The sequence below is a fragment of the Dendrobium catenatum genome, unplaced genomic scaffold (assembly GCF_001605985.2).
Source record: "Dendrobium catenatum unplaced genomic scaffold, ASM160598v2 fragScaff_scaffold_685, whole genome shotgun sequence".
NCBI lineage: Eukaryota > Viridiplantae > Streptophyta > Magnoliopsida > Asparagales > Orchidaceae > Dendrobium > Dendrobium catenatum.
The window spans coordinates 188,853-204,073 of NW_021319147.1; the positions used below are offsets into that span (position 1 = coordinate 188,853).

Sequence of the window (15,221 nt, forward strand, 5' to 3'; positions counted from 1 at the left end):
CTCAATCATCCTTTCAAAATTATTTGGAACCATCATTGATCCTCTGCATGAAAAGTTTCGAAGGAAAAGAGCAATGCATTTCAAATTATGTGGCTCTTTAGTTTATATCTCGTGGGATCTCTGGTTTTGTCACTGAAACTGAATGTGAAGACATCATTATTAGAAGTTCAAACTATGAATCTATCCTCACTTGTACTTGAATATTATAATTTAGATTGTTAGTACTCGAGATAATTCCAGATATGAAGCCAAATGGTCAAGGATATATACTTTGTTGTAACAAACTGCATCATGCTGCCAGAGTTTGATAGAAGTTCAACAATGCAAGGGAGTTCTGGCAGTTATATGTGTTATATCGTAAAGACTTGCAGTCCTTTCAATTTCATATTCTTAAGACAATATTTTTTCATTAATATATCGTCTGAACTAGAGTTAGTGGACTTTCTAGCATTTGTTTGTTTTCATGCCTGAATCATTTAATCTAGTTTTTTGAACCCATTTGAGATTATGAAACATCCTTCATCATATACTTCTCCCTTCTACAATTTAAATGGATTTCATAGCCACATTCTTTGAGAAGTTTCTAATGTTTTTCTGTCCCACTACAAACTTTTTCATCAGCTTCCTTTACTATGTGGGCTTCCTTTTTTGGAGCAAAGAGCATCTGAAGCTGCTCATTTGATCGTTGGAAGAACTGGGAAGCACCTTTTCCTTACTGATGATGATGGAAGGGCTCCTCTTCTGCTTCGCATGGTTGAAGATGGTGAAGATATAAAATTTATGTATGGCTTATGAGACCATATTAAGATGTGATTGCTCCGGAATTTACAACTTAAGAGAAAATTTTAGATCCTCAATAATTCATTATCTATTGGAAATCGGTAACTTTTTTCCTTTAATGCCTAGTGCAGGTCAGCTCTACGCTCTTTCAAGCGTCGGGTTGCCTATGCGAATGCAAATTATGATCGTATCCTTTTCCATAATTTTGCTTTCATCTTCATCTGTTTAATTTAAAGTGTTGTATTCATTCCGTTGCATTAATGGATCAATAAGATATGGTAGGATGGCGAACATCCTCTATCAGGCGTCAACAGGAGTTACCAAAAGTAATTATTGTTGAAAATCTTCTTATTTTTGTGAATGTGTAGAAATTTATCTTCCCCTTTATATATCCATCTCGTGTCTTGCTGTGTTTTCAGTATCATCTTCTTGTGGAAGATGAGAGGTATCCGCATATTGTCCATGTTGACAAAGGGGAAACCAAGAATACTGCTGAAGAAGCATCATCTGATGTTCTTGCTCAGAAGTACAACTTGGAAGGTAATACAAGCATTTATCTATTCTTATACATAATAGCATCATTGCAGTCGGAATATCTTTTACACTAAGAATGATGGGTATATCATATTTGAAATCTTTCAAATTGTCATTTCCTTTTTAAACATAAATAATTTAATATTGTAGTAATATTACAGTCATCTTAGCATATGCTTCTGCTTATTGTATGCAACGTTAGCTTAAAGGCCATATAATAATTGTGGAATTCTGCATCGAGAAAATTGTGCCCCAAGTGTTTTCTCAGTCGAATGTTAACTGGTTTAGAAAATAATGTCTGATGATTGCAGAGGCAATGATTCAAGGGCTTACACAAGTACCATGGGAGCGTGTGGATGTTAGTTTTCAGAAGAGCAGGCAACGGTATATTGCTCATAATACCATACAGGTATGACTTCGTTTCAGTGTATTCGGAATATTTTTAGTTTATAAGGTTATCTTGTTTCATTCAATTTTCATAAAAACCAGGAATTTTTCCCCATTCTTTTAAAAGTATACTACCAGGTTTTTAACATTTCAGCTTCAGAAGCTCATATGGATTTAATTATTTGATTAATAAATCATCCTAGTTGCTTCCCTATATTTCTCATACCATTTGATACTTCAGATTATTTTTCATTGCATCAAAATAGGGAATATTTAATGGCACATCTGAGTTTATGGTATGTGAGTACTTATACTGATTCAACTAGAATTCATAGAGCAATGTCTTGTCGTCCTTCAAAACTTTGATTACCTGTTTGAATCGATTGATGCTACTGTATTTCTCTTTAACATTTCATTGTCTCCACTCAGGCGGAGTCTTCTTTCATGATATTATTGATAAACCCCAAAAAGAAGATTCACTCCAGTTTAAAATTTTTCTCATTGCCTCCACTGCAGTTTCATATCTATGTTAATTTCCAAGTTACATGAAGTTTGTAGAACTTATTTGGGGATCTGTGCTTTCTGGCGCAAGTACTCGAATAGTTTTCTGTCTGAAACAGGGGTGTGATATTTCTGAAGGTCTTATTAACAGCTTATTGTGAATTGAAAACTGATTGTTTTATTGTTGCAGTTGCCTAGAGTTTGCCTTGTATATTGAAGTTATCCCTTTTTGGATGATAGCTTATATGCATTTGTCCTGAGAGATACGGACGAAGGCTCCATTACTCTTCCTTGACCTACAAAATTTTGTTTCACCTTCTTTGTTCACCAGTATTGAAGCTTGAGGAGACTTGGAGCGGAGAGTTGGAATTTTAACTAAGAATGTCAACAATAAATAAAGAATTGGAGAGAGAATGTTCAACGGTGAATCAGAGAATTGGAGAGAGAATGTTCAACAGGGAATTGAATGATTGCTCAATAAGAAATTGAAGAGTTGGAGAGGGATGCAGGAAGGATCAACATGATTTGAATTATTGGAGATCTACTTGGGAGAATGAATTTTCTAGGAGAGGTCCAAGGATGGTACGTAATCTTATATGTTCTTCATGCTGGCTGCAATGTCAGTAGCGTGAAGATCTTTGACGTGTAAATGTTACCCATCGTTTAGGATACTTAAAATATCAAATTGATTGTTATGTCCATACTCGAGGAATCATTTGCTTCATTTCTTCCTGCACTGACTCCGTAAAATAGATTCAAGATCTCCCATAAAATTCTTGATCCTCGAGGAATTACATTTTGGAGAAACCTCCAAGGTGGCAATCTTGTGGTGAGTCTCATTGACCTTGGTGAGTACTCAAATGTGGGAGAAGTCATTCTTACGGAGATGGCTGAACGAACTCTTTCAATTGTGGATATCACCAATTAGGGGGAGGCACATCCTTGCCCTCATAAGCCATGCCAATTACGATTGGGTCTAGGTTGTCTTTAGTTGAGGTATGAACCTTAGATGGATGAAGATGTTGGTCACTTTTGATGGCACTGATGTTGAGTGGGTGGGTGCCTTTCTAGTGTTGAATTCTTCTTATATTGTTGTAATGTTTGTGAGCCAACTATTTTAATTTTTTTCGTATTTTGAATTTTATGTTTGAATAATTATTTGATTAACTTATTATCAACTTATTAAAGTACTTTGCCAATTAGACCTGACTTACATCATTCTGTTTCATAAATTGATTAGACCAAGTAATTCTTACTAGCTTTGGAGTTGGCCAAATAGTTGGATCGTGAGTATTTGAATAATTAAGTAATCAATATGCGGTATTTCATTGGTTCTAGGAGTGTCAATTTCGGGTCACGGATCGGGTTCGGGTTGAACCCGAAACTAACCCGGCACTATTCGGGTTCGGGTCGACCCGACTCGTTTTTTGCAAACGGGTCGATTTTCTGGACCCGAACCCGACCCGCTTCGGGTTCGGGTCAACCCGACCCGACACGCGGGATGCGACACCTAACGCGGACGCTGAACTCGCGCGACTGCGGTTTGCAGGACTCGGGACTCGCGGGACGCCGGGACTGCAGGATGCCGGACTGCGAGACGCGGGACGCCGCACATGACGCGACGCTGGCCAGCCTGGCCTCAGGATGCTTCGCAACGCGACGGGACTCGCGGGACGCTTCGACGCTAGGAATCGCAGGACGCGCGACTGCGGGACGCAGGACGCCGGACGTGACGCCACACTGGCCAGTCTGGCCTCAGAACGCCACGCCGTACGTGACGCCACGCTGGCCATTCTGGGTCATTTCGGGTCATTCCAGGGTTCCCAGGTCAACCCGAACCCGACGCGGTTTTTCAAACGGGTCGGTTTTTTGGACCCGAACCCGACCTGCTTCGGGTTCAGGTCAACCCAAACCCGAAAATTCGGGTCGTGTTTTCGGGTCAGGTCCAATATTGACAGCTCTAGTTGGTTCCAAGTACTATTTTTTAGTATCTTGACTCATGAATGAGCAAATTTGAGTATATTTTGGTAGATAGATCCTTAGTTATAATGTTTAGATGGATCTCGAGAGCTATCAACAAACAATTATCGGTTGTGCTTATTTGTGAGGATCAACTTTTCTAATAATCCATTCATATACTGTCTTCTAGAAATTATCTTTTTTTATATTGAAAATAGAATAAAGTTGTGTTATATGCAGGTGGCACGAGTCATATAATGATCCTCATTGCTATTGATAATGGCATAAAGTTGTGCTAGTAGAGAATGTCATGTGTCCTATATGAGATAAGGACCTTAGCAAACCTGGATGAATGACGCCTACAATTGCCTTAGCCATTGGATGAACCATTTAGCCTAAGAAACTGGATTCCTTAGGGAGGGATGTTGCTATTCTATTGATTTCGCAAGAGTCATGAAAGTTATACTGATGATTAAGCAATTGAGGTCGAGAGTGTGGTTGAAACATAGGTGACTCATCCAAATCTTCACGTCTACCTTCAGATGCGGGATCACAACTTAATTGTAGTTTTCTTTCTTTTTTTTATGTCTACCCCAATGTCTGTACAATAGGATTTATCATGATGTAGGCGATATTCAAACCCAAGACCTCCAAGGCCCTCACTAAGTGGTCTGATTTGCATCCATTATCTCCTACTTGTGGATCCATAACTTGTGATGGTATTGCGTGACGTGTTATTGAAATAATTTGCTCATCTATGTTAGTTAATAGCTCTCATATAATGCATGTAATGTGTTGAATGTGAGTAAGCGATTGCTTAACAAAAAAATGATATTTGGGAGCAATTTGACATTCATTATAGGTAATGTGACCCTTCAGTTGAAATGGATATTATTTTTGGCGATGTGACCTTCCTTATAGGGTAATGTGACCCTTTAAGTGTTTGGATTTTTTTGGTAGGTAGTGTGACCTTTGGAGTATTGATGCATTGTGCTAATATGGTAAATCAAGTAAGATATATTTATGAACATTGAATTGATGGATTTGGATGAGACGTATGCAAATTATAGGCTGTCTTATTGTTTGATTGACTAAGTTTTAAGTTAGTCTTTTTCCCTCGATGCATATTGAGCTAATTATGGGCGAGATGGGCAAAGATCAGCAAGTTGAAGGCTGGGCTTAGATTAATCGAAGTTTTACCGTGTTATACTAGTTTTTTGTGGCCAAGTATGCTTGAGTATTGTGGGCTCCGAAAATTCGGCCTCGGCCTCCGCTCGCTTTTCTTATTCGGCGAGGGAGTTTTAACGAACTAAGTTCCGAGGTAAATTTTGGAAGGCAGATGGGTTTGTAGATAAGACACTACCCAGAGATTTCGCCCTCATTTGGTGAGGACTTTATGATCTGAGTTCTGGTTCCCTATATTGTTGATGAGTACTTCTATAGTATTATTTACTTAAAACTCTTCCATGTAGTAGTCGTCCTAGTGGCTGAGTAATCTTTCTCTCGGTTGAATAAAAGCTAGAAGTTTACAACTTGGGATTGGCTAAGGAATTAAGTTGAACTTGTCGTACTAAGTTGAGATGAGGCCATGGCGTGGTAATTCCTAAAGCAATGGTGAACATAAGGAAGTGGAATGACGATACTGAAGGCACAAACCAAATTAAGTTATATCTTATAAGTTTCTAGTCAGCCATCCACAGTGTGAATCAGTTGGTTATTAGGTGGGATGACAATTGATATCATAGTTTAGAGTTGTAGATCCCTAAACTAGTGTTCAGCTTTGGAGATAATGGGCAGAATGAGGTGAACAATATTTACCACAAATACTATAGTACTTTGTATAGACTTCTTTGATCTTCTAATACAGGATGGAAGAACTAGGAAGTGAAGCCAACAATGAGGCAAGTAAAGCACCCAACGAAAGTGCAAGTCTGGACATCAGGAGTTGATAGGATTTCGATTCGACCTGTAAAAACTATGGACATTATCAGGAGAGACTACCACAAATCATTACTATGGATGACTGCTCCTATCAATGCTACTGCATTGCTGATTAGATTAGTTCCAAGGCGCAATCACTTGCACTGTTCATGAAAACTACTAAAGGTGCACCAAATCAAACTAGTTATAATAAGGTAGGATACTAATGATAGAAATTATTAGGCTTCTTAGGGACAATTAATCACTTGGAAGACAAGAAGTGGCGCCTACAAGTTGAGAAGGCATTCAAGGGAATTGATTGTCTAGTTGAAAAAGAAAACTACTGCTGTGACATACTTGCTAACAAGAGAAGCCGAGCACTGGTAGGCTGCTAGAAGACGTATAAATCTGGAAAGTTGGGTGTTCTGCTTTTTCTTGGTCATGCCTTTTCAAGTTATTAGAAACCTTTATGAAATTTTAAGATCTTGGTTATACTCCTAATATGTTGTTGTATCAGATAACTTTGTATGCCTAAATCAAGAAGCTATACCGAAATTTTGTAATAATTAGTTCATTCATTCATTAATCACTTAAAGTTTCAGGTCAAGAGCTACTGGTTGAACTCAGACGGCGCTGACGTGGTCTCGCATTTGATAGATAATTTCCTCGTCTAATTAGCACCAAAGAACAAGTTTTGTTCCTAGTACTTATTGGTTCCTAGTGCTAATTGCAATTATGTTGTAATATCATTGATTTGTATATAGTCTTCCAAATATAACTTATTATATGCACGACATTGTTAACATGATGCCTGCCTATTTTAATTATTTATGTTAATCTGAACATTGAAGCTTGCCTACTATAATTAATCAGTCAAATTGATGCTAGATTGATACTTTAGTCGCTAAACAAATTCACAAGTTGATAAATTCCACTAATTTATTTATGCTATCATTCGCAGAACAATATATTTTTAATAATTAGATTTATTATTTTGGAGGAATCTGCTCTCAATTTTGAAGTACTTACATGTAACTTTTGTACATTTCAATATGCTTTACAACTTGTAAGGATCGGTCATTCTTGCCTCAGAGAAGCTTGGCCAAGAAGAGCAATGGTCAAAGGGCTCAAAGATGTGCCCTGCTTAAAGGAGGACTTGTTCTAACAAGATCTAATAAGGGTGGCACTTGCCCTAGCAGAGCTTGACCCATGAGTGCTTGATTAAGTACATCTTAGACATCTTTGCTGAGAAACTTCCCTTAATAAGTTTCGATTTAATGAGGAATTGACCCAAGAGAGCGACTCACCCTGCTTAGAGGGTTCTTCAATCAAATTACAAAAAATGCACATCTACCAGCCTCACAATAATGACCTCACCAACCTCGCTAGAGCCGCCTGTCATAGCACTAATCAGAACTATCAATCATAACTAATTGTCAAAGGCAATCATAGCTATATCAGATATGGCTATTCATATGTAGCCACTAAATTCTATTCACGTGCCCATAATAATCAACTCATGTATATTTTATTAATTTATTAGGTCTAGTCTCTCGTGCAACCCTACCATCTCTATAAATAAGAGCTTAAAAGGTATTTTGGGGGTTTTTTGTTTTATTTTTATTATTTACAAAGATTAGTGAATAATAGAGTTATACTCTGAAATCACCCATATTCTTTGTCCTTGACCCTTTGCTTAGTTTGTTTAGTTATACTCGTTAGTAAAGTCAAGATATTGCTCATGAATAAAATTTGATCCAACATTCACTTAATTGTGATCAGTACGGATTGATGCAACTGACTTAAAGCTGAGCACTAACTTAAGCAAGGAAATAGGATTAAGGGAGGTTGGTGAACATGAAGAACCAAAATTTTATAATCCATTGTGATTTAATGGAGGCAGAGGAAATATTCATGACAATGCCATATATTGTTATTTATATGTAGTCATATTCATGTGTCTATAATAATCAAGTCATGTATATATTTTTTTAAGGTGTAGTCTCTCACGTAATCTTACCATCCATCTTTATAAATAAGAGGTAAAAAGGCATTTATGAGATTTTTTTAATGTTATTTTTACTATTTACAAAGATTAGTGAATTATATAGCTATACTCCTAAATCACCCCTTATCTTTTTCCTTGACCCTTTGCTTAGTTTGTCTAGTTATACTCGTTAGTAAAGTTAAGGTAATGCTCTTGAATAAAATTAGATTCAACATTCAATTAGGTGTGGTGAGTACGGATTAATGCAAGCGACCAAATGTTGAGCACTACATTAAGTAGGGAAACATGATTAAGGGAGGTTGGTGAACATGAATCAAAATTTTACAATCCGTTGTGATTTAATGGAGATGGAGGAAAGATTCATGAGAATGATCTAATGAGCATTTAAACGAGTCCAGAGGGAGGTCCCATGGAGAATACACTAGAAGGATCTTTGAACTTGATAATTCGAAGATTATGATCTAATGCTAGGCTGTTAGCTTCAACTCTTGTTGCAGATGAGATCCACGCCACACCATCAATGAGGAATCTACTCCCTCACCCAAGTGAATGAGGGAATCATGCTTTATCAACACGTTCTTTAGGGAGATTGCAGAAGCGAGGTTGCCAATAAGCTTAAGATGCCCCACTTGGAGTCATACTAAAAATATGAAACCCCTATAATAACCAGAAAATATGAAATGCGTTAAAAAAATTAAAACTGAATTGAATTAAAGCACTATGATGCTATGCTGGTGAGCATTGCATCGCTAGGTTTTAGAGCACAACGATGCCAAAAATTGTCATTGTAGCATTGACGTCCGTGTTCTACAGTAACTCTAAATTCAACATATAGTGCTGGGTCTGAGCACTACCGCGCTAGGCCACTAATAGTATTTTTTAATATATTTTGTTATAAATATTCTTGCACCGCCTCCCTCACTCCCTTACTCTCTTGCTTAGCCGAGAAGAAATGTGAGAAGAAGAGGGAGAGAAGGAAAACGAAGAGGAGAGAGAAATCCCATTTCTATTCATTTTTGTTCGCTGTTCCTTTAACAAAAATTATTCTAAGCGTTATGAGTAACTATTCTCTTACTTCTATTTTTGATGATTTTGATTTCTACGAATTTATCTCTCATAATTTTGATAAAAAATACATTATCTTCTGATTTCATAAGCTTTTAACTTTTGATGTGTTATAAATTTAATCATTTTGAATGATTTAATATGATTTTATTGTATTTTCACCAATTAAATATGTAGAGGAATTCCTGGATAAAATGAGTAGGAAAAAAGCATACTGAAAATGGGCTGGAAGTGCTGTGATTGACATGATAATACTGAAATATAATATGTGCTGAAATGATTGTTAAGATTGATATATACTGGAATGTAATACCGATCTAATTGAAGGGATGTACGGTATTGATACTGATCTTATGGAAAATAATATACTAATTGATAACAGATAACCAATATGATAATCTCATGTGATATTCTTAAGATCCACGTGGTCCATTAACATTAGTCGGTGGATGGGAATCATAAGTAGTTAGAGACTCATAGAGTCATAAAGAGTCGGGGTGCTGATTCACGTGATTCAAGGAGAGTTATGAAAAGTTTATTGATTGGGAGTTATAAGGGGCGACTAATCGGGAGTCATGAGGGCAGAAGCAAGATCAAGCTCAAGTACCCTCATTTGAATATCTGATAGATACTGAGTACTAACTATTGATACTGATTACTGATCAATTACTCATTACTAATACTGATAATATAGCTTGCATTATACTGATGTTGTTTACTGTCAATATTGTTACTAATATTTTAACTGACATTGATCATTATTACTGGTATAGATCACTGTTAATGATACCATTACTGATTGAGTTGTAGAATGTCCAAAGTTGTAAAGAATCATATATACCTGCTTATATATATACAGGCGGGGTTCCAAAAGATGATATATTTTCCTTTAGGGAATAATCTCTTTAGGAATTCCACATAAGACTTGGTGCTTGAAGGATACTAAGCAGGTGTATCTGATTCTATATATATGGTAGGTTAGAACATAGGTTTGTTGTGGTGGAGCCAAACCACATTTCTTTTAAGCACAGTCTGAGTCTCATAAATTTCAAAATAAATCAATGAATAAAATTTCTTTTATGTTACCAGAGCTCTCTTTTATTTATATTGCATATATACATTGCATCATATGGGCGATAGATTGCATTAAGTGGTAGAATTTTTTTACGTTTTTCTCGATATGTGTTCCAAACTTTGTAGGAACACATATACTAGTTTTAGGATGATATAGTACTGGGTATTGTATACACGAAAATCTTTACCTTGATATGGATATATTCTTCCTTTTTATTTTTTTTTCAATGTATGATAAGGTAGTGGGGTCGTCTTGTGTCCGAAGAATGTTGTATTATTCCTGTTAATATAGGGTTGTTATGTTGCGAAAATTTCTTCAAAATTTTGATGGTTAGAAAATTTAGTTATGTTAGTTAGATAAGATAAAAAGTTAGAGTTCTTAGTGAGTCTTTTTGATAGTGTCTCTTAAACTTAAAATGAAGATTAATCTTGAATCACTAATTTGGAATATGATTTACTCCTTTGAACTCTTAGGATAAAGCTACCTATATCCTATATTTCATTTAGGACGATTTTTTGTGAAATTGATTATTAGCTGCTCATTCCAACAAGCATAAGCCTAAATGTATTTGCACACCTCATATCCTAATAAATAATAAATACATATATATGTAAATTCAAATATATTTTCCATAAAATTTAACAATATTCTGGAAGGGACAATTGATATTTTCAAGCATATAAGGCAACTTGCTTATATACGATTTATTATATGTTTAGAGTCTAATCTCCACTTAATCGAAAGTTTTCTCTTCGGAGATGCAATTGATTATAAGGGCTTGCCTCTGTAGGAACCCAAGATCCTAATATAAAATAAACCCTCTCTTTGCTTACTACTTAGCTTCTTAAGAGGGGAAAATTCTCTAGACGTCGATCAAGCCTATCTTTGGTTAATTTCGTATTTGAAACGATAGGTGAATGTAAATTTTATGCTCCGGGTAATTCTTGCATCTACTACGTCGAGTTTAAACATAAAAATAAATTTATTTTTTCTCAAATCGATAATACCAGTGTTAGTTTATTCTTTGGGATAATTAACACTAATTATACCAATTTGTCTAAATAAATATTAAATTAAATCAAGTGGCAACATTCACACATTTAATTTGTCCACATTAGGGATCAAATGAGGAGCATACCTAGTAAGAGTATTTAACTCAGCCTCATACTGCATCACTATCTTGTGTACTTGATCCAACTTAATGAAAGCTTCCTACATATGTCGTCGAGCTGATGAAGGTACAAACCACATCCTGAACACAATAGTAAATTCATCCAAAGTGATCTCAACCTTAGTCTTCCCCTGGAATTTTTCTCTGTTGTCCAACCCACCATCTCTCTGCCTCTCCTTCAAATATGAACATAACTAATGATACATTCTGGCTCTTCGGACACTATATGCTATCAAATATATTTTCTATCCTCAATAACTAGTCTTCTACAGCCTGAAGTCCTACAACTTCTTTGAACAACATAGGCTTTAACTTATTGAATGTTTGTAAGTGCTTATCCCCATCTTCTTCTTTACTCCCAACTGATTTACTCTGTGCATCTCCCATTACCTGTGTTATAACATTAGCCAACTGCATCACAATATCGGATGGCATTGAAGCTACACTATGTTGCTCATTTGGTACATATGATTTTGGCTGATCCATTCAAATGTTCACCTATACAGTTTAGTGTGATCTAATTAATACACACATGATATCAACTATGTATACAAAATAATGCACCATAAAATACCAATTCTGCCTAACTCTTAATAAATTCTTACAGGTCTGGAAATAAATTAATTCTTCCAACAATAATGCTTTGAAACCAATTATGATGCCCTAGAATTTAAATTTGAAGAATTATTTTTTCTTTTAATTTACATAACCATAGCAACCTAATAGCAATAGAAATTAAATTATCAATCAAAATATCAATATATATATACTCACACGCACTATTCAAGATCTATATAATCATACTACACTACTTATTTCTAAGTACAATAGAATAACTAAAACAAAAAGAAATAGAATATGAGAAATCCTAATCTGATCAATTTCACATACATAATCCTCTATCATGGCCTAAAAATAACTAACCACATATAATGAGCTTAAAAACTCAACAGGTCACCAAAACATACAACTGAATTCAACACAAGGTAAAGGAGAAATATACATGTAACAGTCGAATCATAACATTAGCATTCACATGATCATAGACAATAAATAGAAAAATCAATAAAGTAGTATATGTGTCGAATCATTAAAGCAATTGTCATATCAATACTTTAATCAGTACATATGTTGTATAAAGTATCATATCAAAACATTAGTAAAGATTGTCAAAATTACATTAACGCAATAAAATCATATAAAATTAATTATATTTATGTATCACATGCTCAGAAATATCATATCAATATCAACTAAGTGTCAATGTCTAGTGTACATACTCAATATATATCATGTAACCATTATATTAATAATAGTATAATAGTAATAACATCAACATATATAATGGCTTAAAGTAACTGTAAAGCCATACAGTGATACTGATTCAGTAGCATGCATTTTAATAATCATATTAAACAAGTAAAGCCCTTGTCATAGCGGTATTTTTTCAGTATCAGTGATAGTAACCTTAAAAAGTGTCGTCACTCTTTACCCGTCAGCAGAGTAATCAACGCATTATAGCTCTTAATAAGTGTATCACATGAATTTGTAAATGATAACACTCAACCATAATATTTAAAGAAAAATTCGTTGACCCACCATCTTGTACAAGTCAATCAATCTCTAGTTAACGACACTGAATAACCAATTTTTACTTGTTTCCCCCCATATATAATTATCCGCACTCATTTTCAATGCATTGTAATAAAAAACACAGACTTAAGCTTAATTTAGAAAATGTTAAAATGTCATAATGGCAAACAACAAAAACCTACTTAGTAAAAATTTACATTTTAAGAAATTAACAAATTATTAGAGATTTTGTAAAACATCATTATGAAGCTTTACTTGAACTAAAACATTTTTTGGGAGGGAAAAATAAATTGTTGCATAGTAAAAATCACTATTTAAAAAAAAAAAATAATTTGGCAAAAAATTTAAATTAATACTCAAAATGTTCATAATTTTGATCTCTGTAACATATAAAAAGTTACGCGGCAAAAATTGTATCAATACAAAATTATTCTCTTTTTTTCAGTAACGAAATACAAATTTGATCAGAAAAATACAAAAAATATAAAATTATTGAAATAAAAAATAAGATAAAGGTTCTTTACAGTGAGACGAGTAAATTTTTGAACAGGCTCGACCGTCAAAAATTGCTTCATGACCTACAAATCCAAGGATTTCCTCTCTCTCTTCTCTTTCTCTCTAAATTCTCCCTAAGCCTTCTTTGTTTAGCTCAAATGAAGGCAATAAAGGATTTGTAATAATTTAATAAACTAATGACAACAGATATTTTAATATAATATAATATAATGTAAATATAATTATTTAATTAAATAAATTTTTAGTATAAAATTTATATAAATTTTATGACTTCAAAAACTATAAAAATATATCTATAAAATAGTTCATTTTATTTAAAAAAGATATGTTGAAATTGATTTGAAAATGGACGCATGCTAGTCTCAAAATCTTCAATTATATCGGTAAGTGTCAATTTCTTAAATATTTTCATCAATGCCCAAAAAATAAAAATAAAAATAAAAATTATGCAATTAAATTACTATAATATTAATGCTATATCAAAGACGGTTTATGATTTGGATTTATATTGACTTTAGAAAAAAAATTATTTGACTAGGTTAAAATACATACTATTAGACGCTAACAGATGTCTCAACTCCCTGATCACCCCTTCTTGGAATCTATACCACTGCCCTTCATCAGTAGGGATCAAGTGAGGAGCATACCTAGCCAATGATAAACTCAATTTCACACTACATCATTATCTTGCATCCCTGTTTGAGTTTAATGAAAGCTTCCTGCACCTATCATTGGACTGAAGGAGGTACTAACCATATCCTAAACACCAAACTGAATACATCCCAAGTAATCTTTGCATTAGTTTTCCCCTGAAACATGTCTTTTCTATCTAATCCACCATCTCTCAGTCTCTCATTCAAAAATAAAAATAGCTAATGATACTTTTCTAGTTTTTGAACACTACATGCTGTCAAAGATCTTCTTTATGCTTAGTAGATGGTCTTCTATAAGTTTGGATCCTATAGTTCCTTTGAATAATGGGGGCTTCGATTTATGAAATATCTATAAATGTTTATCCCACTCTTCTTCTTTGCTCGTAGATGACTTGTTCTGTGTATCACCCCATTACCTGTGCTATAACCATGAGCAATTTGATAATATTATCTGACGGCACTGGAGCTATATTTTGTTGCTCTTTTGATACATCTTGCTTTGGTATATTTATTTCAACTGTTCACTCTTTCACAATTCTGTCTGATCTAAATAATTCATATATTTAATCAATTGTGTATGCAAAATAATGCACCTTAGTCTATACAATCTACTCGACTTATAATTAATTCATACAGCTCTGGTATATAATTCAATTCTTCTAACAAGTATGCTCTGATACCAATTTATTATTTCCCAAAATCTAAATTATAATAATTCTTTCGTTTATCTTTTATATAACAACACCAGACCTTTCTATTTTTTTTTATCAATAATAATATTAGTGAAAACAAATCTAATAATCAAAATATCAAATATATATATATATATATATATATATAAAAAAAAAAATGAAATAGAAAAAATAAAAAGTGATCCTAAACGGCCCATTAGACTTTTGTCTGAATCAATTTAAGTTATTCTGTTTTTCCTGTCAGCAGCACTTTTAAGAAGTGTGACATCAAATTATGATTGATGCAAACAAATACTTGTTGAGGAAAAATAACCAGAGGCATACCAGGGTTTCGAAGAACATTCTTGATGCTTCTTTGCGAGTTTTA

The 15,221-nt window shown here is 34.2% G+C and overlaps 1 protein-coding gene across 1 annotated transcript in view; it reads left to right on the forward strand.

Annotated features, from left to right (window-relative positions):
• Positions 1-6,934, forward strand: part of LOC110109072 (putative lipase YDR444W) — a 90,699-nt gene extending 83,765 nt beyond the window's left edge. The window contains exons 5-10 of the mRNA XM_020839972.2: positions 622-782; positions 912-967; positions 1,054-1,106; positions 1,200-1,320; positions 1,626-1,723; positions 6,684-6,934. Of these exons, the coding sequence (XP_020695631.1) occupies positions 622-782; positions 912-967; positions 1,054-1,106; positions 1,200-1,320; positions 1,626-1,723; positions 6,684-6,755 (561 nt within the window). The 3' untranslated portion in view covers positions 6,756-6,934. The remainder of the gene's footprint in view (positions 1-621; positions 783-911; positions 968-1,053; positions 1,107-1,199; positions 1,321-1,625; positions 1,724-6,683) is intronic.
• The last annotated feature ends 8,287 nt before the right edge of the window (positions 6,935-15,221 follow it).